The sequence below is a fragment of the Lasiodiplodia theobromae genome, assembly GCF_012971845.1.
Source record: "Lasiodiplodia theobromae strain AM2As chromosome Unknown scaffold_20, whole genome shotgun sequence".
In the NCBI taxonomy this organism is placed as follows: Eukaryota; Fungi; Ascomycota; class Dothideomycetes; order Botryosphaeriales; family Botryosphaeriaceae; genus Lasiodiplodia; species Lasiodiplodia theobromae.
Genome location: NW_023336409.1, coordinates 323242 through 346113, shown reverse-complemented (window position 1 = coordinate 346113; position 22872 = coordinate 323242). Strand labels below are relative to the sequence as shown.

At 57.1% G+C, this 22872-nt stretch overlaps 6 protein-coding genes across 6 annotated transcripts; 3 read left to right on the top strand and 3 right to left on the bottom strand.

Annotated features, from left to right (window-relative positions):
* Positions 1 to 377: 377 nt before the first annotated feature.
* On the top strand, positions 378 to 4550 carry LTHEOB_6882 (GRAM domain-containing protein; the record flags this gene model as incomplete). The annotated part of the gene is made up of 4 exons (XM_035516186.1): positions 378 to 799; positions 1108 to 2531; positions 2589 to 3752; positions 3811 to 4550. 4 exons carry the CDS (start codon positions 378 to 380, stop codon positions 4548 to 4550), a joined length of 3750 nt encoding a protein of 1249 aa, XP_035371849.1.
* Positions 4551 to 5870: 1320 nt separating this feature from the next.
* LTHEOB_6881 (Carbamoyl-phosphate synthase) lies at positions 5871 to 7334 on the bottom strand (the record flags this gene model as incomplete). Its single annotated transcript, XM_035516185.1, has 2 exons — positions 5871 to 7115; positions 7167 to 7334. The coding sequence occupies 2 exons, from the start codon at positions 7332 to 7334 to the stop codon at positions 5871 to 5873; spliced, it is 1413 nt and encodes a 470-aa protein (XP_035371848.1).
* A 1622-nt stretch (positions 7335 to 8956) lies between these two features.
* Positions 8957 to 11567, top strand: LTHEOB_6880 (Beta-d-glucoside glucohydrolase protein; the record flags this gene model as incomplete). Its single annotated transcript, XM_035516184.1, has 4 exons — positions 8957 to 9026; positions 9073 to 9416; positions 9712 to 11110; positions 11176 to 11567. 4 exons carry the CDS (start codon positions 8957 to 8959, stop codon positions 11565 to 11567), a joined length of 2205 nt encoding a protein of 734 aa, XP_035371847.1.
* Positions 11568 to 11953: 386 nt separating this feature from the next.
* Positions 11954 to 13314, bottom strand: LTHEOB_6879 (Tetratricopeptide-like helical protein; the record flags this gene model as incomplete). The annotated part of the gene is made up of 2 exons (XM_035516182.1): positions 11954 to 13114; positions 13177 to 13314. 2 exons carry the CDS (start codon positions 13312 to 13314, stop codon positions 11954 to 11956), a joined length of 1299 nt encoding a protein of 432 aa, XP_035371846.1.
* Positions 13315 to 13792: 478 nt separating this feature from the next.
* Positions 13793 to 15215, top strand: LTHEOB_6878 (U3 snoRNA associated; the record flags this gene model as incomplete). The annotated part of the gene is made up of 3 exons (XM_035516181.1): positions 13793 to 14260; positions 14315 to 14613; positions 14669 to 15215. The coding sequence occupies 3 exons, from the start codon at positions 13793 to 13795 to the stop codon at positions 15213 to 15215; spliced, it is 1314 nt and encodes a 437-aa protein (XP_035371845.1).
* A 650-nt stretch (positions 15216 to 15865) lies between these two features.
* On the bottom strand, positions 15866 to 18406 carry LTHEOB_6877 (tRNA processing endoribonuclease; the record flags this gene model as incomplete). The annotated part of the gene is made up of 7 exons (XM_035516180.1): positions 15866 to 16635; positions 16698 to 16972; positions 17028 to 17070; positions 17125 to 17249; positions 17352 to 17894; positions 18164 to 18235; positions 18285 to 18406. 7 exons carry the CDS (start codon positions 18404 to 18406, stop codon positions 15866 to 15868), a joined length of 1950 nt encoding a protein of 649 aa, XP_035371844.1.
* Between the last annotated feature and the right edge of the window lie 4466 nt (positions 18407 to 22872).

Here is a 22872-nt window from a genome sequence, read left to right as displayed (position 1 = left end):
GGTTGCGCTCCGGCCGGCTTTACCCTTCTCGGCATGACGTTGACCTCAAACAAGCAGGTAGCAGTTGCATGCGACGGAGGCTGCGGTGCAGTGCAGTGCCGTGCCTCTGGGCCTACGATGCTCTGCCCTCGCCGTGGCACCGAGCGTCAGCAGCAGTCCAAGGAAACCCCATCGGCGGCGCGGCGTGACGGCACTCAGCCGCAACCCCAGCTTCTTCCGGCACAAGCGCGCGCGCGAGATCCAGGTGCGCGGATGCACGGCACCCGCAGGAACGCGATAGTGACGGCATCAAGGCTTCTTCCAAGCACCCAGGCGACTGCCGGTCTTAAAGTGACATCGCGCCCTTGCGCCTGTACATCCATAGCCTCACCTGCAAAATGGAGACCGCCTCAGACAACGCGCTCAGTCGCTCGAGCAGCCGCTCCGTGCGCTCGAGGGTATTTCCCGGGCGTCGTCATCGCGATTCTGCCCCCAGCTCGGTGCCTGGCGACGACGAGGCCGGCGGCCTGCGCTCCTCACTCGACGAGGCACTCGGCAGGCTCAGGCAGCGCCAGCGCGCAAACTCGCACGCGTCGGTTGACAGCGGGCGCGGCAGCGTGGACTCGCCAAAGCGCTTCTCGGGCCTGTTCAGACGACGGGCCAGGAAGACGGAGGGCGCAGGCTCCGACGAAAGCGCAGATGGAGACATTCTTGGCGGGGGCGCCCTCAGCTTCGACCAGCCCAGCCCCAGCGACGAATCTCTGCAGCTCCACAAGAGCGTCGCGTCCAGCCTCCTGACTGAGGACAGCGACTCAGAAGCGTAAGTCGTCTCTCATTTGTGCCCCCGGTCCTGCACATCACGACCAGTCGAAACGCTCGTGCGCACCCCTCCCCGGTGAACCCTGCTGGGGATCGTCCGTGCTCGCGCACCCTTACCCACGGCCTGGGCGCTCTCCTGCTGAACCCTAGAACCCTCCACCGTCGCCTCCGGCTCTGCTCCACATCTCGCCTTCTACCGCTGGCGGTACATCGTCGTATTCGTCTCTGCCGCCGCTATTGATAGAAGCGCAATTGTCATTTTACGTTCGAGCGCGCTCCCGCCGTCACCGCTAATAAACCGCCTCTCAGACCTCCCGTCAGACCCTCTCTTTCCCCACACCAATCCCACGCTGGCTACTTAACGCTCTCCTCGCCCTTGATTGCCTCGCTGGCCGTCAAAGCACCCTCTGTGACCAAACTGTCGACCTCTGGGACCGCTTCATCGCACGACGACACCCTGGCTCCCAAGCACGCCAACACTCTCCAGCCCGAAACGAAGGAGCGACGCGGCTCATCGCCCGGCAGGAAGTTCAAAGGCGCATTCGGCCAGAAAAAGTCACCGTCCCCGAAGGGAACAACAGAGTCGCTCAAGTCCACCGAGCGAGGCGGAGGTGGTGGACTGGGCTCTCTGTTTGCGGGGGGGAAGAAGTCGCGGAGCAGCTCCAAGGTCAGCCTCGTTGAGGAGGCATTGCAGGACTCGGTACAGGCCCAACAGTCCGAGGAACAGCAGCAGCAGCCTGCGTTGAAGCGCATTGAGACCCCGCCCATCAACACCTCGACTGCGAATCCGGAGACCCCGCCATCGAAGCTCATTCATGCTCCTACAACCGTCCTGACTCCGCCCACGCCTACCGATCTAGAAGCGCCACCGAGTCTTTTCAAGAGGCCTTCGTCTTCCTCTAGAGCAGAGCACAAATCGACCAATTCAATCCCTAACGTCGTCGTCACACCTTCCGGTAGCCTTGTCCACCGCCGTGCGCGATCAGCCACCACCAATTCCAATCCTCCAAGCAAGCTCTCGCACGTTGCAACTGCTCCTCTCACGCCCACGCTCGAGGAGACCAAGACACCGGGTGGTACTCTGACGCAACCTCCCAGTGGGTTCTTCTCGTCCGTCTTTTCAGCTGCGCAGAACGCCGCCAGCTCGCTGAGCAACATCACATCGATCAACCAGGGCCAGAAAATCAAGACTTCTGTCACGGACACAGAAAACACCGGACCTGCTGGTGGAGAGGAAGTGCTTGGCGGTGGTTCTGATCAGGACATCGCGGACAACTCAGGCGTTGAGAAGAAGCAGCTCGCTGTTGAGACCCTGGGATCTGGAGATTTGAGTCTCAGTCATCTGGGAATTTCCGAGGCAGATCCCGAGCCGAGTCAAATGGCCTCAACAACAGAGCTGGCCGAGGCCCGGCCACTCACACCTACTGTGATTGATGCAGATGAAGCATCCGCAAGAGCCGAGGACAGCGCAGCTGCCAAAGCAGTATCCGATGCTTATCTGCAGGGTCCACCAGACTCAGCCGCCCTAAATGTCGAGCGGCAGCGCTCGCTTTCCGGCCTATCAGACACGCAAAGACCATCATCAAGGCAACCCGGTGATGAGGGGGAAGCGCGCCTCAGCCGGTCCGGCAGTGTTCGCAGTCGTTTTAGCGATCGTAATAACAAAAAGGGGCGGCGACACCGCGGAAGCTCCGCTGCCACAGGCACCCCGCTCGGGCCCGCACAAACCAACAGTACTACCACTCTACCAAGCACCAATACCGGCATTGCTAACGGCTCACGCTTGACAGGCTTCGCTGTTGCGAGCCGGAAGCGGAACCGAGACTTCCACAACCAGTTCAGGAGTGTCCCCGAGGATGACTACCTCATCGATGACTACAGCGCCGCATTGCAGCGAGACATCCTTCTCCACGGCAGGCTCTACGTCTCAGAAGGCCACATCTGCTTTTCGAGCAATATTCTGGGCTGGGTGACTAACCTGGTCATAAGCTTCGATGAGGTCGTATCGGTAGAGAAGAAGAGTACCGCCGTCATCTTCCCCAACGCCATTGTGATCACGACGCTGCATGCCCGCAATGTCTTTGCCAGCTTGGTCAGCAGAGACTCAACTTACGATTTGTTGGTGGGAATCTGGAAGATCAGCCATCCCAACCTCAAGAGCTCCCTGAACGGCGTCGCGCTTGATGCAGGTACCGGAGACAAGACTGAAAAGGCCGACAGCCCGGACGCGATCGATGATGGCTCAGAGGAGGGATCGGAGGAGGAGGTTTACGATGAAGATGATGACGATGACGATGGTGCTGTGAGCTTCACGGGCCCAAGCGAGGGCAGTATTGCTGGCAGCGACGCAGAACCAATCAAGCCCATCAGCCGGAAACCGTCTGCTAACCCTGTGGGATCCTCTGGCAACGGTGCCGACGCGGCCAATGGTGAAGCCGTTGCCAACGGTGCCGCCCCCGGAACGCAAGATTTCCCTGGGCCTGCCACGCATGCACCAACTGAGTGTGGAGATGAAGGCGACCATTTCAGCAACCTCCTCATCGATACGACTATCCCGGCTCCGCTCGGAAAAGTATACTCATTGATGTTTGGACCAGCTTCTGGTACTTTCATGCGCAAATGGTTGGTCGAGGACCAGAAATCGATGGATCTTCAAATGGAGGATGATAAGAAGGGCTTGGGTGAAGACCGCAAGTCCTTCTCCTTTTCCTACATCAAACCATTGAACGCATCGATTGGTCCCAAACAGACGAAATGTATCATCAATTCCACGCTGGACCAATTCGACCTGGACAAGGCTGTTACGGTCACCTGTAACACTCAGAATCCGGACGTGCCCAACGGCAACATTTTCGTTGTCAAGACGAAATACTGTTTGATGTGGGGTCCGGGTAACTCGACCCGTCTTATCATGAACTTCGTGATAGAATGGTCAGGGAAGAGTTGGCTTAAAGGTGAGTGATTCTGCTTTTCGTCCTGTGTCCTCATTTGCATTGGCTAAAACGCTTCTAGGTCCAATCGAGAAGGGCACGAATGATGGTCAGACACAGTACGCTAAAGACCTGGTTGCCGGCCTGAAGGCAGCTGTCTCCGCGAGAGGACCCTCTAAGGGCGGCGCCAAAGGTGGCAAGAAAGGTGGCAAGCGGAGGAAGGAAGCATCATCGTCCCCGGCACGGGCGGAAGCTGCCGCCGCAGCGTCACCCGCTGCGGCAGATAAAGGCTCAAACTGGGGACTTCTGGAGCCGCTGCACGGCCCCCTCCGTCCTGTCACAGACATGCTTCCGGACTTCATCTCAGCCCAAGTGGTCATCGTCTTTCTCCTATTCCTCATGTTCATCTCATGGGTCCGTGCGCCCTCATCTGCCGCAGTCGCCCGTGGCGGTTACGGTGTACACGGCAGCCTCGGCGTCCCGGGTCTGGCCACACCGGCGCGCATCATCGCATACGAGGAAATGTGGCGGCGCGAGGAGAGCGAGTTGTGGGACTGGCTCGAAGAACGCGTACGCATGGACCGCGCGGTCGCCGGTACCCCACTTCAAAGCCAGGGCAGCAGCGCTTCGACCCGCAAGCAGCAGGTCAAGCAGATGGGAGAGCGCCTTGACAGCGATGTCCGCATGAGCCAACGCCAGATCGAGGAGGCTCTACGCGTCACGCAAGAGCGCCTCGAGGTGCTGAAGGAGGCGGTCGAGAAGAAGAGACCGGCAGCGGCAGCGGCTGAGGAATCCTCATCTTCTTCCCCTCTGGCGGCATAAATTTTAACGTCCTATGATTCATTTACCCACCTCCAGTAGATCTTAGTGTTTTATCGCGCTTACCCTATGGCACAGTTGCCCATTCTCATCATCATTGCTGCATATGAAAACATTCATGCAGGTGCGCCTTTCGGAGTTTTCCAAGTTTCGTTTGTCTCGTTCTTTTTTCCTCTTGTCTGTTCTGGGTTTTAACTGGCATTTTTCCCCTTGCGTTCGTCCAACTGGCTTGTATATCTTCGACTGCGTTGTCTTTTGACCGTATTTCCATTTCTCTCCTTGCGTCTCGTCTGGAAAAAGTTACCCCGGAAGGTGTTTTTTTTTTAACATCCAAAGAACAGAAAGAAAGCATGGGCATATGCTCCTTCTCTTTTCGTCTTCTCTTGTTCTTTTGTCTGTCTGTGGGATCGGGTTGGGTTCTTTCCTTTTGTGTCTGCGTGGGGCTGAGTGAAGCGACTTGTCTGTCTTGCTCTGTTGAAAGAAAAAGAGAGAAGGAGAGGCTCAGGCTTACGCAATGCATTATATATCCGAGCTCATGTAGTCGGAATTGATACCACCATCTTGCTCTTTTTTCAATCTTGACTGAAGCGATAAGCGAAGACATTGTGTCGTGAAGGTGATATAAGCTTTGGTTCTTCTATTGCTTGAATCAATTTGGGGTTCCAGAAAGAAGAAAGAAACTATAGATGACAAGCGACATAGGAAGGCACGGTTGGGGCACGTTACATTCCATACTTCTCCGACATAATAACAGTTCCGCGCCACTTGGATTGTGTAGAGAGCAATGCTTCGATTATCTCGCTATCCATTCCCGCTTCGCGCAGAGCTAGGCACTTGAGAGCTCATTTCCTTTTTCATACCATGTCAGGCCCCACGTTAGGTGCTTACATGTCAGAGGTGAGGAGACCCAAAAGCAACTGCCCAGAACATTTGGCAAACGTAAACTTGCAGATAATATGGCCGTGAATCTTGTAGAAGGGCCCAGGATCCCGAAGTCGGAGCAACCGGGGTGGTTGGCTCGATACGTGTAAAGTGCGGGGACTTTGGTCACAAGCACCGCATGAATTTGCATGTGCAAGCGCCCATTTGATTCTTATCCATTCAAGAGGCAAAGACCAATAATCTTGCATTAATGGCAGATGTGTAGTCAAACTACATTCGACGAAACCTTCAACAATTTGTGATTGTTACGGAGAAAGCTCAAAGACTTGCTCCAGAGAACCGAATAAATCCACAAACAAACTCCGACCCCGCTTTCCCAGACACAGAACAGACCCGCAATTTCCCTTTGAGAAGCCCACTACTTACGTCAACTCTCCACCTTTACGCAGCAGCGGCCTGCAGGGGAGCGGGCTGCTGTGCCGCGACCTGACCCAGGTGTTCGTTGTACTCCGGAAGACCCGGGTGCACGCCAACACGCTCCTTGGGAAGCAGGTCGACGAGCAGAGGGTTGGGCTTGTTGCTCTTGCCAGCCGAGAAGACAGACTGAGAGTCCTTGTAGGCCTTCACGCACTCGATGTACTTATCGAAGAGGTAGGCAGAGTCAAGCGGGCCGCCCTTGGCTTCCGGATGGAATTGAGCGCTGAAGATGGGGCGAGACTTGTGGATCATGCCCTCGTTGGAGCTGTCATTGAGGTTGACAAAGTACTCCTTCCATTCGCTGCTCAGCGAGCCGGTGTCCACGGCGTAACCGTGGTTCTGGGACGTGATGTGGCACTTGCCAGTAGTAAGGTCAAGTGCCGGGATGTTGTGGGCACGGTTGCCGTACTTCATCTTGATGGTGCGGGCACCAGCGGCAAGGGCGAGGAGCTGGTGACCCATGCAAATACCCATAATAGGGACCTGGCTGGTCTCGATGAGCTTGCGCAGGTGGTAGACGGTGTCCTGGCAGTGAGTTGGGTCACCGGGACCATTGGAGATGAAGACACCATCGAAGTGGTGGGCAATCTTGTGAATGGGGTAGTTGTACGGGAAAGCAGTGACGCTAGCGCCGCGGCTCACGAGGCTGCGGAGAATGTTCTCCTTGACGCCGCAGTCGATCAGAGCAACGTGCATGTCGCCAAGGTGCGAGCTGACGTGGAAAGGCTGTTTGGTGCTCACACGGCGGACAAGGTTGATGCCCTCAGGGTCAATGTAGGCCTCATCCTCGTCGGCATCGTACTCCTCACCAATGGAGATCCTGGCAAGAGAGGAACCCTGCTCACGGAGGTAGGTGACGATGGCACGGGTGTCAACACCGGAGATGGCGGGGACGCCCTCCCTCTGGCACCACTCAGCCAGGCTCTCAACCGCAGTCCAGTGGCTGTGCTGCTCAGCGACATCGGCGACAACAATGCCGGCTGCCTGGATGTTAGGCGACTCGAAGTACCTCAGCAGGCCGAACTCGTCCCGGACGGATGAGGGAACGCCATAGTTGCCGATCAGGGGCTGGGTGAAGACGAGAATCTGGCCACGGTAGGAAGGATCGGTCATGGACTCAGGGTAGCCGACGAGGGAGGTGGTGAAAACAGCCTCGCCGGAGATGTTCTTCTTAGCACCGAATGATTTTCCGGAGTAGATGGGGCCGTTCTGTGCGCAGGCGGTGAGCTTTGACTCATCAAAATGGGTGCTGTGACGTACCTTGATGGTGAAAGTGGCACGATCCCTGGTAATGCGGCCCTTGTTGGCGACATTGGGAGTGGTGTTGTGGACGGTGGCCATGAAGCGGGCGTTGGAGCCGGCCTTGGAGAGCTGGCCGAAGGCGCCGACGGGCCTCAGCATTGAGGGCTTGACGAACTTAGAGAACATGGTGTTTTGTTGATTGTTGGTTTTGCAGGCGACGGGGTTGGGCAGGAGTAGGGCTCTTTAGTTGATCGAGGCCTTCCACAGGTGGTCTACATTTTGTCATTAATCAATGGGGGAACGCGGGAGCGGGCGATAGCAGTGCTCTCGTACCAGAGATGTAGTCCTGCGAGCGGAAGAAAGTCAGTCACAATGCCAACTTGAGTTCAAGAGACAGAGAAGGAATTTTGCGCGAGTCACAGGGCGCGACGTAGGGCGTAGATAAGAATTCGGCGATATTCCTGCGCTACGGGCTGGGCTGCAAGAGCGGGGACGCACCTGAGAAGTGAAGATGGTCACAGCAGCACGCATTCGCGGCGATGTGTGTCGAGTCGGCCGGGGGAAGAGGGGCGCAACGCTGGTGGTTGCAGTCAATGGGTTTGCTGGTAAGGTTGAGGAAGAGAGGGATGTGTGACTGGAGTGAAGGGAAGAGAAGGCGCAACTAGCGGGTGGAGTGGGGCGCCCAAGCCCGCTTTGACGCAATTTTTATTTGCTGCCGCCCGCAGCCCGACATCGCAGCCATTCACAACCACCTCTGCGCTATCTCCATCGTGTTGCTAACATCTTCTGCAAACCGATTGCCCGTGCCACCCGGTCCGCTCCATTTTTCGGTCGAGCAGCGCGCGATCAGCTCCGCGCTTCTGGTGTACAACCTCTTTCTATTGCGTCTTTGTGCAGCTGCAGCCAGTTGAAGCCACACCCAGCCACTTTCCTCATCCTCTTTATTTGTTCCAAACTGCACCACGACAGCATGCAATCCAGGAGCGCCGCGCAATGTGCCGCCGACCGAGCAATAGGCCGCGGAATTTCCGAGCGTTCTTGCTTAGCTTTTGTTCCGTACGATCCGAATTCGGAAACAAACAGAAAGTGCACAGATTGTTTTTTCGTGCTAGCCACGAGAGGGCACTTACCATTCAACGCCACCTCCTCACGCGAGGCAGCTGAAGGGGAGGAAACTGTTCTAAATGAAAATCCCTTGGTTCGGACGGAGAGGCCTGTTCCATTGTCCCAGGCTGGTAGTAATCTGGGAAGGATGCTCGCGGGGTAAGCCGCTGTCAGCATGCTCAATGCTTTCCAAAACAAAGCAAACACAGCAAGGCAGCCGGGAAAAAAGAAAGATCGGGCCTCGTTCCTGTCTCAGGCCCAGGCCAGGGATTTAAGTTTGAAGCGGAGGTGCAACGTCCTTCGCGCCACTCTGCCCCTTCCGCCCGCCGTACAGCCGCAGACGCCATGCGCTGCTCAAAAAGGCAGCTACATGCCATGTTTCATGCAGTGTTCCTGTCCCTCAGCGCATCTCTGAGATCATATGACGGTGGATGCGCTAATCGTATGCGGGGTACAGGGTAGCTATTCCGAAAACCCAACAGAGTGCGGAGATGGCGGCCCGTTGCGATTCACCCGCCCAATAGGCAATCCCAATTCTGTCTTTGCCCAGATCCCAAGATCCGAGCATTATCCTGTGGTGCTTGGCCAATACATGCACCGATGCCCGGTTCTGGTCGCCAGGCCACGGCATCCCGTCCTTATAAATAATCCTCATGGCCAGTTTATAACTAGGCAGTGAGAGCTTCGAATCGTCTACCTGCACAATGGTGAACTCGTACGCCCTGATTCTAGCAATTGCCTCTCTTGGCAGGGCTTCGCCCGTCCGCAGGCAAAGTCAGCATCTATCTCCATATGACGTCGTTTTCTAACACTCTACCAGGCACCGGAGGCTGGGATGCCGCTTACGCCAAGTCAGAGGCGGCTCTCGCCCAATTGATGCAGGACGAGAAAGTGGGAATAGTTACTGGCGTCGGCTGGCAGAACGGGCCCTGCGTGGGCAACACTTCTCCAGTTCCCAAAATTGGCTATCCGTCTCTCTGTCTGCAAGATGGTCCTCTCGGCATCAGGTTCGCGCAGGGAGTCACCGCCTTCCCTGCCGGGGTGCATGTAGCATCGACATGGGACAAGAATCTTTTGCATGAACGGGGCGTCGCTATGGGGGCGGAGGCCAAAGGTCTGGGCGTCAACGTCCAGTTGGGCCCTGCTGCTGGTGCTCTGGGCAAGGTGAAACCGACTATACAGGAGAGTATTGCAGCCGACGGCCAGCGTGAATTTATTTTCGCTCAGGCCATGGACAGTTGAGGCTATCGTCTGGACGTGAATTGATAGTTGTACATTCACATCCGGACGATAGCTTCAACTGTCCATGTATGTTCTTTTTCATTGGAAAAGAAAGAAAAAAAAAGGGGCCGAGGAATACTTACGCTATGTTCTAGAGCCCTGCTATTCTTCGCGGTTGCCATCGGCTGCAGTGCCCCTCTGTACATGACAAGAAGTTCGACTGCTAACTGCTCCACAGATCCCCGAAGCTGGCCGTAATTGGGAAGGCTTCTCTCCGGACCCCTACTTGGCCGGAATTGCCATGCAAGAGACCATCATCGGCATGCAGTCCTCAGGTGTGCAGGCTTGTGCCAAGCACTACATTGCCAATGAGCAGGAACTCAACCGCAACACAATCTCCTCCAACGTCGACGATCGCACTATGCACGAACTGTACTTGTGGCCCTTCGCCGACGCCGTCAACGCCGACGTTGCCAGCGTCATGTGCTCCTACAACAAGCTTGACGGAGCGTGGGCGTGCGAGAACGACCACATCCTCAATAGCCTGCTCAAGGACGAGCTCGCCTTCCGCGGCTACGTCATGAGCGATTGGAACGCGCAGCACTCAACCGCGCTAAGCGCCAACTCCGGGCTCGACATGACGATGCCGGGCGATGACTTCTCTGGCGGCAGCATCTACTGGGGGCCAAACCTAGCGGCCGCTGTTGCTGCGGGCGAGGTGCCGCAGGAGCGGTTGGACGACATGGTCAAGCGCATCCTGGCGGCGTGGTATCTGACCGGCCAGGACACCGGCTATCCGCCCGTACTCTTCAGCTCCTGGAACGGCGGCGCAGGCGGGCCGGACGTGCAGGCCGACCACAAGGACGTCGCTCGCGCCATTGCCCGCGATGGCATCGTCCTGTTGAAAAACGAGGCCAGCACGCTGCCCCTAAACGACGACAACGCGCCCGCCTCACTCGCTATCATCGGCCAGTCGGCCATCGTCAATCCGGCCGGGCCCAACGCATGCGAGGATCGTGCTTGCAACACCGGCCATCTCGCAATGGGCTGGGGATCCGGCACAGCACAGTTCCCCTATCTCGTCGCGCCGTTGGATGCTATTCAACCGCGCGCAGAGGCCGCCGGCACGACACTCACACTGTCGACGACGGACGATCAGGCCTCGGCCGCATCCGCTGCCGCCGCCGCCGAGACGGCCATCGTCTTCATCACCGCCGACTCGGGCGAGGAGTACCTGACCGTCGAGGGCAATGCGGGAGACCGCGTCAACCTCGACCCATGGCACGACGGCAACGGGCTGGTGGCCGCCGCCGCCTCTGCCGGAAAGCCCGTCATAGTGGTCGCCAACTCTGTTGGACCCCTCATCCTCGAGAACATCCTCAGTCATGAGAATGTCGTCGCCCTCGTCTGGGCAGGCATCGCCGGCCAGGAGAGCGGCAACGGCCTGGCCGACGTGCTGTACGGCGACGCCAGCCCGAGCGGAAAGCTCCCCTACACCATCGCCAAAGCAGCTGGTGACTACGAGACGCAGATCGTGACGGCGCTGGAGGACGGGTTCGAGGAGGGGCTGTACATCGACTATCGGCATTTTGATAAGGCTGACATTGAGCCCCGGTATGAGTTTGGCTTCGGGTTGTGTAAGTCTGCTTTCTCTTCTTCAGTCTAAAACGCAGTCGGTTCAGCGGTTGCTGACGATTAGCAGCATACACCAACTTTACCTATTCAGATCTCCTCGTCGGTGGTAGCGGCTCTTCCGACGGCCCCTCTGCCACAGCCGACCTCTATGCCCCCATCGCCACCGTCACCGCTACCATTACGAACAGCGGCGATGTCGGCGGCGCCGAGGTGGCGCAGCTGTATCTTTCCCTGCCCATCTCAACCGGTGTCGATGTACCGGTGCGGCAGTTGCGTGGCTTCGAGAAAATCGACCTGGCTGCGGGTGAGAGTGGTTCAGTTGATTTCATCATACGCCGTAAGGATGCGAGTTACTGGGATGTGGCGTCGCAGCAATGGGTGTTGCCCACTGGAGAATACACCGTGACCGTCGGAGCAAGCTCGAGAGATTTGAGACTTGAAGGTTCATTAACGATCTGAAGGAACAGGGGGAACGCAGAAGAAATCAAAGCGGTTACTTTTGCGATGAATACACGGGAAGCTAGGGCACACTCATAAACAATTGAACCTGGTCGAGTGAGCGACCCCTGGTTCATTACCATTTGTGGTATGACCAGCACTGCTTCACTAATCAGAAACACCTTAATGCTTCCCAGAGTGGCCATTGAAAGACATAATCTGTGTACATGCCTTCGCATATGATTGATGTGTGGCCTAGGAGGCAAGCGTCCTTCTGCATTCCGCGCCAACGTTTCGTGAGGCGATTGCTTAGAATTGGTGCTTCAGAGGATTGCGCATCATCCTCTCAGCTACTTGCTCCTTATGTCCAATCTCCGATTTCCGGAGCAACTTGCGTGGTACGCTTCTCAGCGGAAAATCCGCTTCTTGAGGTCGTCAAATGCAACCATGAAATTCTCAAACATCCTCGATTCGTCGGTCCAGTGATGCAGAGCATGGTGGCGTTTCTTGGCCGTCCATGTATGCTTCAACTCACCGGAGTGAGGCAGCGCCTTCTCAATAATCTCCTGAATGGCCAGGTTGATCGAGAGGTCCCTGTCGTCGCTAAAAGTGGCCTGACCTCTCCAGGCTATCTCGTACCACTCTAACGCCAGAGCTTGACGCTGGTTGAGCTCCACCATGTAGGTAGCTGAATCAAGATCAGGGTCATGATAGCCGCGCCAGAAGTCTGCTCCGACGATCTTGGTTCCTGGCGGTTCCCCGATAAGTTCGAGCTCTCTATTGTTCAGGTAGTAATACCACCATTCAATCTTATGGTCATTCTCTTCCAAGTGCTGCATCTGTGTTCGAAGTTCTTCGTCTTCGACGGGAATGCTTGCGAGGGGTGCGGTGTAGAACTCGCCGAGATATTTTGCTGCCGTCCAGGATCCAGAGGAGGCGGCCTTGGTCATGTATTCGAACCAAGTGCGCGAATACCGGGGAACAGTGCTAGCGAGTGCCTGAAACGCCCTCGGATCATCATCTTTGTCCGCGCCCAACTGGAAGGCTTCTTCAGCTTCCGTCTCATTGCCCTCATCTCGCTCTAGCTTAGCCAATGTCGTCCAAGGGCTTTCGGTCCTGCTCTCGTCAAGATCGTGCAAGAAGAGACTCGAGTATTTCTTGTGCATGCTCGCGGCATCATCATCGTACGGCTGCAGCGCGGTGGCGCCGCTCTCAATTGCGGCTCGGAGCATTGCAATCGCCTCTTTTCTCTGACCAGTTTCTGAAAAACGCCTGGCTTGCAAGACCATGGCCTCTGGGTGGTTCTCCTCGACGAGCTTTCGTAAGTGGTTGCGTGCAACTGCCAGTTCAGGCGAGTTGTAGGCTTGACGTAGACGGGAGGTGACGCCCTTGTCGTGTATCATAGCACTCCGCAAGAGACGCAGAGTTGCGTCGGCACTTTCATTTGCGGACGCGTAGATTAGTACTGACTTGCCAAGCTTCCGGACTGGGTCGGTGTTTCTGGTGTAGAGGCAGGCGCGCGCAATGAAGGGTAGGTCGTCGATAGCGACTTGGTGGTCTGTATTCTTCTGTTAGCAGAGGCAAGTGTAGGCGTGCAAAGGAAAAGTCAACCTAAGCACAGTTTCTTTACAGTAGCGCCGTTGAGCTCGCTGCCCAGGTCTCTCATCTTGCCCAAAACCTCCATCACGTCCGATGGCTCAGCCTGTATCAAACCCGCTTCTTTCAAATACTGAATAAGACCAGGTCTGGGCAGAAGCGCATCCCGCATAGCCTGCTTTTCTGCGTCGTTTATGACCCTGGATCTGTTGCGCCATTGGTCGCGCCTGGTAGAAGGTGCTCTCGCCGGCGCAGGCTTGGCATAGTGTCGCTGAAAGACATTCGCGGAGCGGCACAAGATGCACACATTATTTCCGGAGAGAGGCCACGCAATTGCCGGTCGGGCAATGCGGCGTGGAAGCTGCTGTGAAAGCATTGTAAAGATTATGGCGCGGCAGAGAGCTCTCGAAACGCGGGCGACCTGACGGGACGGGCAGCTGCGCGCCGGGCCCGCGGTTCTTCCGGGCCGGTCCTTCACCGCCCGCTGATCCGCGCGTATGGGAACTTTTTCGCGCCTGCATTGTATAAGAGCAAGGCCGTCTATGTTCTCGCGCGTCCTCGACAACGCTCGCGCCCTGCTGTCTCGCTCTCCCTCCGCCGCCTCCGTCCGCAGTCTCTCCACAGACCCCGATCGCGAGCAGTCGCCCACAATGGTCACCACCCGACGCGGCGCCGATACCCAGAGCCCGCAGATTGGCTCCGTGACTCGGTCCGCCCGCAAAAGGTTCATTGACGACTCTGCTGCCTCGACTCCCACTCGGAACACCAAGAAGAGGAGGTCCGCTTCCGCCGACGAGCAGAGCAGCCAGGAAGACACACCCAAGCTCGATCTGGCGAAGGACTCGGATTCCTCTCGAAGCACGCCAGACTTGGCAGCATCTGTTTCTACGCCTGTGCGACGCAGCACTCGCTCCCGCCAGCCGAAGAGCGCCGATTCAAGCCAAGAGAGTGGACTGGAAACACCAACAGACACGCCCAAAGACGACGAGTCGGTGTACGGCACGCCAGCAGGAGAGGACACCCCGTCTGTCTACGCCACGCCGGCTACCAATCTGCGTCCCGGGCTCCGTGGTGCTGCTTGCCCTTGTCCTCCACCATCGGTGACACCAAAGCCCCGCGTGCGTGCTCCGAGATCAACTCCTTCGAAGCCTTCGAAGTTGGCCTCTTCGCAGACAGTCGAGGACGAAAGCGAAGAAGCAACCCCGAAGGCGAATGCGCCCGACCTCGCCGCCATGGAGAACGATGAGTCCAAACCTTCTGCTTCTACGAGCACACATATCCGCTTCGGCAGCGAGGACCCCCCCGCCATTCCCGAACCTGTTGCTGAGCCTGCGGAAGAGGAAGTGCCATCCTCCACTGCTGAACAAGAGGAAGAAGATAGCGATGATGAGGCTCCAGAGGCGCTTACAGCCAGCAGTGCCCGTGACCAGGCTCGCGCAGCTGAAGAGGAAGCTGCAAAGGCTGTTGAGAGGTAAATATACCAGAGATATCTCTTTGTCGGAAAGCACAGTGCTGACAATTCACAGGCAAGAAGCCGAAACCAAGCGCAAGCGCCAGGAGCGTGAGGCCCGCCTCCGCGAACAGGCCATTGCCGCAAAGAAACGCAAACAAGAGCAAGTACCCAAGGAGATCCCGGCCGATGTTGCTTCCAGCGCCACCATTCAGGCCTCAGACCCATCTGCTATCCTCAAGCCCTCCAAGCCCACTTACGACCTCCACAACCTCCCCGCTCTTCTTCCCGACGATCTCCTTGCCGCTGCACCAGAGGTTCGTCCGGCCACCCCAGAGTCCGGGGATGAATCCGCCGAAGCCAATTCTACGGCCAGGAAGGAAAAGGTGAACAACCACCTGAAGTTTTTGGATGAGAAGCCGGCAAAGGATGTCAAGAAGGGTCCGGTCAAGGTGCGGGTTTTGGAGAAGGGCAACAAGTTCTTGCCGCCCAAGGTTTCGACTTCTGGAAGCCGGAGTGTCAGGGATACGTGGCTACAGGGCAGGAAAATGAAAGAGGGAAAGAAAGGTTCTTTTGGTGGACTAGAGAGGAAGAAGATTGGTGGGGGGTTCTTGAGGAAGTGAACACAATTGTCGGTATTCCAATAAATGGTAATGGTCATGGGTGGCGTTTTGGGGGTGAGTAGATACCTCGGATTCCTCGCACAAAAGCAGGTGTATAAAAATTGAGCGTTTCATCTTGGCTGGTTGGGCCCACTTGAAGCTTCTAGTCAGTTTATTGGAAAACCTTGTCCGTCCACAGGCCCAAATCGCCAACCATCCAATTATCCTCAAACTGAAGCCCCCTCTTCTTAAACCTTACGAATTTGGATTACAGTAGGGGAGATGCCCGACGAGGGTGAAGCGAAGAGAAAGTAAGGGAGGACGATGGTACCATTGGTTTTCTATTGTTCTAAATTTAGGTTACAGAAAGAGGGTGAAAAGAGTGTCGCAGCCGAAAGCTAGCGTGAAGTTGATTTTCGCTCATGTTATGGGTGGTTGAAGCTATCATCAGGACGTGATGTAGGATTTGATCTACCCAAATATTGTCTTTTTTTTTCAGAAGAAAGTCAAGGCATAGTTCCTTATTCCAGGGCCATACTATATTCGGTTGCAATACCCCTCTGTACACTACTCTTTGGCGAAGGCCAACTTTATTCCCCAATTGCTTTTATGCATCAAACTCCATTGGGCTCATGCTCTAGACAAACCTTACGGGCGAGACGCCATACTGATCACTGATATCCTCCACCCATCCCCTCGAAGCTCCAATTGCAGGATTGCTGCATAGCATCAGCATCCCACATGGTCAGATCCCCCGTTGCCCACTCTTGCCAGAAGGTTGGGTCAAGTTGCTCGAAAATGTCATCCTGGCCGATGTGCTCTAGTTGCATCGGCTCGCCACCTATATTGACGTTCAGACTCGCACCATCACTCTTACCTGCAGCCCCAGACACAGGGGCCGCCGGGGTGCCTGAACCACTCGCCGTCGCCGCTTCTGCTGCCTTTGCGGCCTTTGCGCGGCGGCTATCCTCCCTGGCCTCGAGTGCCTGCTCCGTTCCTTTCTGCTTTGCTTCATTCCAAGCCTTGATAAAGCGCAGTTTACGTGCGAAGAACGTGAAGAGCGGATTGTCGGCAACAGGCACCTCTGCCACAGTGCGCGCTTCCTCGTAACGCGCTGACGTCTTCATCATGATGCCACCAAAGTCGATGAACTCCTGAGCGTACGCCTGGTCCCAACCCGGGCACTCGAGGCGGGTTAGCTTTGATAGGGCGATGATGGTGCTTGTGAGTTGCGCGAAGTGCATGAAGGGCATGTTGATGTAGTGCGACGGCGGGATCTGGTGGTACGTATCGATGAAGGCCCGGGCGGCATGCATGCAGGCGTTGAGCATTTCCAGCCGACGGTAAGTATAGTCGCCGTATTGGGTCGTACTTGGGAGAGAACTCAGGCTGATCTCGTACAGGTATATTTCCGCGCTGTAGTAATGCAGCCACATTGTAGCTGAAGCAGCCGACGTGTCAGACTTGTTGGCCGGGCAGTCTATGACTGGGCCTCGTACTTACGATGATCTGCAAGATCCGCAGGAAGGGATTTTTTGAAATCGTTGAGCTCACCATGCAGTGCCTTTACAAACATGGCGATCGGAATCATGGTGTCAGCCGTGAAGTCATCAATGGGCACTTTCCGCTCAATGCGCTGGACAATACACTGCAGGCGCACGAGATATACGAGGTACCGATCCGATGGGTACTCTTCGGCTTCTTCCAGGTAGCGGCAAACATCAGCGAATTGGGCGCTGTACCGCAGCGAGTCGTACCGCTTGGCCCACTGGGCTACACTGGATAACAAGTCAGTGTAAGGGCCGGCGAGCACCATCAGGTGTAGGGGCGCACATGGTAGACAAGTAGAAGCAACCGAGCAGAGCGCGCCGCTCATCTGATGTGTGCAGCTCGGAATTGGCGAGCTCTCCATGAGCGCTCCGTGTGATACCTCTTTCAAGCCTCTCCGATCCATAAGCGCGCGCGCCCCGCTTCAAGCCGAGATCGATGACCAAGCCTACGGCAAGCTGCAATAGATTGGTTGTTTGCGGGTTAGTAAAAAAGTGGACGTGATACCTGTGCATCCGGGTATCAGCACTGCAGATGCTGCAAGGGCCGTTTCACGAGAACCGGGACGCACGACAGGGGCGCGGTGGCACAGAGAGCGGGAGGACGTACCAAGCCAGCCAGACCAGGATTCCCTGCAGCAAGTCGACGCTTCTTCTACCCTGAACCAACAGTTGCGTTGTGAGCTCGCCCATCAAGGCATGCCCAAGCGCTCTCTGCTTAGCCAGGTCCTGGATGGAGGCCACGACGACGATTGCCTTGAGCAGGAACGGCTTGGTGTCACGCAGAGTCTGGACTGTGGCATCCGCGGGAATGATGACGAAGGGAAAGTACTTGGACATGTAAGTCCGATAATTAAACAGGCATTCTGCAGTCCTGGCATCATCGGGTTCGAGTTCCGAAGGGTCGCATGGTACCAGGACCGGACGGGCACTGAAGGCTCCTCTTTCGCCCGATATTGGCGGAGAGCTTGGTCTCGGGCGCGTCTGGGCACTTTCACTGGGTTCAGAGGGAGCGGTGTTGGTAGTGCTGGGAGTGTGTTGCGGGCGTTCAGGCGTCGTCGACGAGGACGACTGATGGGCGCGGCCCTGGCCCGGCGGGTTGCTTGCCAGAAGCGTCACGAGCTGGTCCAGCTTCTGCTCCAGTCGCGCATTCCTAGCCCATGGTCAACTCTCTTTCCCCTTCCATAGACTTGGTGGTGAAAGGTGGGCCCTCATCCCGGTGCGGATCGAGCAAAGCGACTCGCGTGACCGCCACGCCGGGAGGACGACCGCAGCCGCGGGCGATTGATCAGACTCGGGGGATTAGAAAAAGGAGGGCCGGTATGGGTGCAGAGACAGGCGGAATGCTAGGTCGGAGCCGCATGGCCCCATGGGCCAACATGAGGGCCGTGGCTGGGAAAAGGAAAAAGGATCGCCACGTACTTGGCAGTGGGCGGCTTTCTCTTCCGCTGGCTCGGGGCGTCTCGCACACAGACGCGCTTGAGGCGGTGGCAGCTGGTCAGGGTCAGCCAATGGAGACGGGACACGGCGGCGAAGTAATCACCGTTCGCAGTCGCTGCTTGCGGCGCCGGCAACGGGGACGCATTTCGTCTTGGCTACCGCGCAGCTCCGACACGCGCGCACGAACTGGGGCGCGGAGGCTGCTGTGTTGCTTGAGTCGGCCATGCTTGCGGCGAGGTCATTTTAGGGTCGCAGAGAGAGTCAGCGTAGGACAATGCCTTCTCCCAGGGCCACGGAAGCGGGCGAGCCGGAGCTTCCGCCAGCCGCATAAGTTGTGGCCGCACTGGCCGCCCCTCGCCACCACGGCCGCCGGCCACGAGGTCCAACACGCCACACTTGGGGAAAGTTCGGTCCTCCTTCTTTGGCCCGCCCCTGATTGCTCTCCTTTTTGTCGTCATGCGCCCGGCGCGTTGCAATATCGGTGTGTCCGCTTGCCTCTCGCTCGCGTATGCACTGTCCAGAGATCTCCGCAAAGGCTGAGCTTACTTACGAGCCCTCTACAGTATGACGTGTGCCGGCATCTTCCCTGGCCGTTTCAGCGACCAGGCCAATCACCCTGCACGAGGAAATAGGAGATGGCTATGCCTAGGAACGCGCGTTCGCCGCGAGCCAACCACCGGCCCGCCAATTTCACCTGCCACGACCACTTAACCATAGCTCGCTGTCAATCTCATCAGCCTCGAGCACGGAGGCATTCGGTCCTAAGCAAGCTTTTTTTTTTCCCTAAGCCCCTTCGTCCCGGCGCTCCAAAGCCGCTAGGAGTATGCTCGATTTGGGAGTGCTGGCAGCCTGGTCGTGCCCAAAGCGCCTCTTCATCCATGTCCAAAGGAATGCTGCGGCTGTTCCTGACCCTGACCTACTCGTGTGCTGCACCTTTCAATGCCCGCAACGTTATCCTGGCACGTTGCACCTGCGATGAGCGTTCAAGGGCGCTGTGTGGCTTCAGTTAGCTGCCTTAGGGCCTCCCCTCGCAATTTGCCCCCACACATAGCTCCCATCATGGTTCTCCAAAAACATCACAGAGCTGTCCACTCCTCTCTGCTGCATCCGTCATGTCGGTTAGGAATTTTTGAACGGGCAAGCTGAGAGATCTAGCAACTACGAGACCCAATAACGAAGGCGTGGCCCATCAGCAGATGTCTACGCTCCATTGAGGTACAATGGAACAGGATCATGGGTCGAAGAAGCTTCTGCCCTCCGTTTATCTCGTCGCTTCTGTTGTCCCAGACCAGAAGCTTACTGTTCACTGCAATATACCTCAAACAACCCTTCAGCCTTGTGAATCATTTTCGATATTCTCCACATTGTTTCGTCGACCTTTCGAGAACAACGTCAAAGGGGTGCATTCTGCAGCAGCCATGGCTCTATCGAAACCGGGTGTGGGGACCCGACACGTCTATCTGAGGGAGAGGATTTGAAGTTCGACGCAGGGTAACATGCAATGTCGCAAAGATCGTACGTACACCCGGCACCCGTTCCTGGAGGAAGCGGCCGTGGTACACCTGTGCTCGAAACAGCCTGCGCAACATCCAGCATCACCATGCTAACAAACCCAAGGCCTGTGTGCCCCGGGCCCGTGCTGGTGAAGAACCGTAGAGTGGGAGCGGGGTTGATCCTTGGTGCGGTTGTCCGCCCCTCCACTATCTTAGACTACGGTAAAGTGAGCTGCTACTTTCATAGGACACGGAATGCGAATGCGGGGTGGCTCGCCCTCTGACGATCACTGATGTGCCGGACGTCGACGATCATCAGCGCGAACCATTCGATATTTTAAGAGTATTTTCGATTCATACGCCGTGAAAGAAGAACCCGCATCCAAGCGTAGATGCTGCGCGGTTAAAAGCGCCATCCTGCAAGTGTTGCCATGGAAGCATCTAAGTGCCTGGCGATCGCGCGCCACTTGATAGCCGAGTTTAGTGCAGTCAGCATTCTTAATCCCCTGTGACGTCTTGAGCACGCCAGAGCCCTGGAACACTACGTCTCATCCCTCCCGAAAAATCCCAACAGTACTTCCCTCAGTACTACAAGCCCTAATAGGACTAGATGATGTCAGCCTGTCGCACATCTTGCATAAGACGGCAAAAACTTTTGCTTTGCTAAATCCAACCCGAATACTTGAATACGCGCCAGAGAAAAAAAAGGGAGATGTGAGTTTATATTCGAACTTTGAAACAGGCCAATTGCCAGGAGGCTCCCAATCTCCCCGTAGTCAGGTCGAGCGCAGCAAGGAGCACGCTTAGGAAACACGAAGTCCTTGTAGCTCACTGGCCGCGAAATGACAGTCTGCCGATGGGGCACGATGCACCCGACCAGGCACACACACAGTGTCCTCGGATTATGACATGGGAAAATCCCAATCAGCCATAATTAACGGTCTGAAATAGGCCGCGGAAGGCTTGCAATGGTCGTAATTCTTCTAGCAAGGTGATCGCCACTGCGAAGGATTTAAACGTAGGACGGACTGCAGTGAGTAATAAGCTAGCCAGAAGGCAGTAAAGGGTCTTGGTGGCCACGTGGAGTAGATGCGGGTCTGTCTGTGCTCCAGTAGTTCGTCAGCGGGTGCAGGCGTTTCCCCTTGTGATTGTTGTGCCGTGTGGAGGCTGAGGCGGCGCTCTGCTAGCTGTCGAATCGCTCGTATTGAATGCACTACTTAGTACGGAAAGCAGTCTAGCAAAAGGGAGACTCTGGTCTCATGCGGTTAGACGTGTCTGAGACTACCGAGGACTGGCCACGCGAAGAATCAGCCGTGGCTTGCAGGGACGCTACAGATGTGGCACAAGTCCGAGTCATACATCTTATTTGCCCGCTTGGAGCGGCATCTCGATGGCATCGCCGAAGGCTGGAGGCAATGCAGAGGAGATCGCTCCGGGTAGATTCGCGAATCCGTGGCGCAAATCGCAGTAAGCGACGCTTGCTGTGTACCCAGATGTTGCTGATCGGCACAATTCCTGGTAAGCTGGCGCACGAGGTTGCTCTCCAGCCTGCAGCTGTACTGCCAAGTCACGGCTCTGGAGGCAAGTTGCTACAGAGCATCGGGCCATTTTCACACGTGGGAAGCGGGTAGTGAGCCGAAGACAGCAGTGCAGAAAATCCAGGTCAGTGGTGCCATAGTTCGAGCCACGGCGTTAGAGTCCATACCGGGATGGGGCAAAGCAGGACCGCCGCCGTCCTATTCCGTATTGGCGCTGTCATCTGCCCGGACCGCCGCTTGTAGCGCTAGGAGGTGTTTGCGAGAGCAAGAGTGGCGTGTCTGAGGCTGAAAGTTGGCCTACCCGGTCCCGCGTCTTGCGAGAGATAGCCCCCCCCCCCCTGCCATGGCAGAATAGGAATGATGGACGCAACAAAGCCGGCCCAACATTTATCAAGGGGCTGGTGATCTTTTGTTAGCAGTTGCGGCCCAGCTGCGGTCAGAAGGGTCTTTAGCGGGGCAAATCACCACAGCGTGGCAGCCGGACTGCCGTATTGGGTACGAATGCATCTCGTCACACTTTCATGCGGACGTGAATCGGGGGTTTTTTTGCGAGTAGCCTTTTCTCGACCGAGCCGCAGGCCAAAAAGCTTGTCGGGATAGGAGGCTATGGCCGCGCCCCACCATGTCGCTGGCGCAGTGAGCGTCGGAGCCTGGGCTTGCTGCGTAACACGACGCCGTTGGAGGTTCCTGCTCCCGGGTAGCACCGTTCTCAAAGCGCGGGACGCACGCGGCACCCGCAAGGAGGCCCATTGGGAGAGGATCCTGGGTTAGGCGACGGCTCGCGCAGGAAAAAAACGTGGTGTCCGGGTTCTGCTCGCCGCGAGCCGTAGGGGGCTTCGACGGGAATTCTAGAAGCATTTAGCAGCGTGGCTGTGGCACCAGAGCCGTGGACGAGAGGGTGAGGCCGGCGGCTGGCTAGCTCTGACGGGGCGGCACAGGCAGCATCGTCGTCGAGCAGCAGGAACTCAGCCGTTGATAAGGCGGGCAGCTGGGGGCTAATGCGGGCTAAGAATCCAGATGGCAAGGCGATCCTTGCTCGCGGGCTCGAGCAGAGGGCCGGATCCGCTCGCAGTGATCACCGCGGGCTAGCGGCACGCGCAGGCGTGAAGACGGGGTGGCGCGGCATGATGCAGACGGGCTGCAGCAGCATGCGAGATGGCTCTGCGCGGCGCTGTGCGAGGCGGGCGATGACGATGCGCGGGCGGCGGCGGCTGCACAGCTGCTCCAGGCCGCGGTCGAGGCGGTTTGATCTGCGCGAGCGAGATGATGATCTTGATGTCTGGAGAGAGGAGGAGAGCAGCGCCCCTAGGCAGCGCGCTCGATGCCCCCCGGGCTGCCAGGGGCGCGGCGGCATGGATGCTCGGCCAAATCCGCATTGCGCGCCACACCACGCGCTGAGCCAGGCACAGACAGGCAATCTCTCCGCGGCTGGTTCGCTGCCCGCCCGCCTAGCTCTGGCGTTCGGCAGCGGCTACTGCAGCACTCCCCACGGCCTGGAGATGCAGCCATTTAGTGCGCGCGGACGGCCGGCTTCGCCCAAGGCCTCTTTTATTGCGCATTGTCCGACGCACCACCGCTGCCGCGGGTGGAGCTGCTGCAACAGAGTCCCTGCTCCCCAGCACGCCGTGCCCACATCGATCACCGCGCCCGGAGCCCAGAT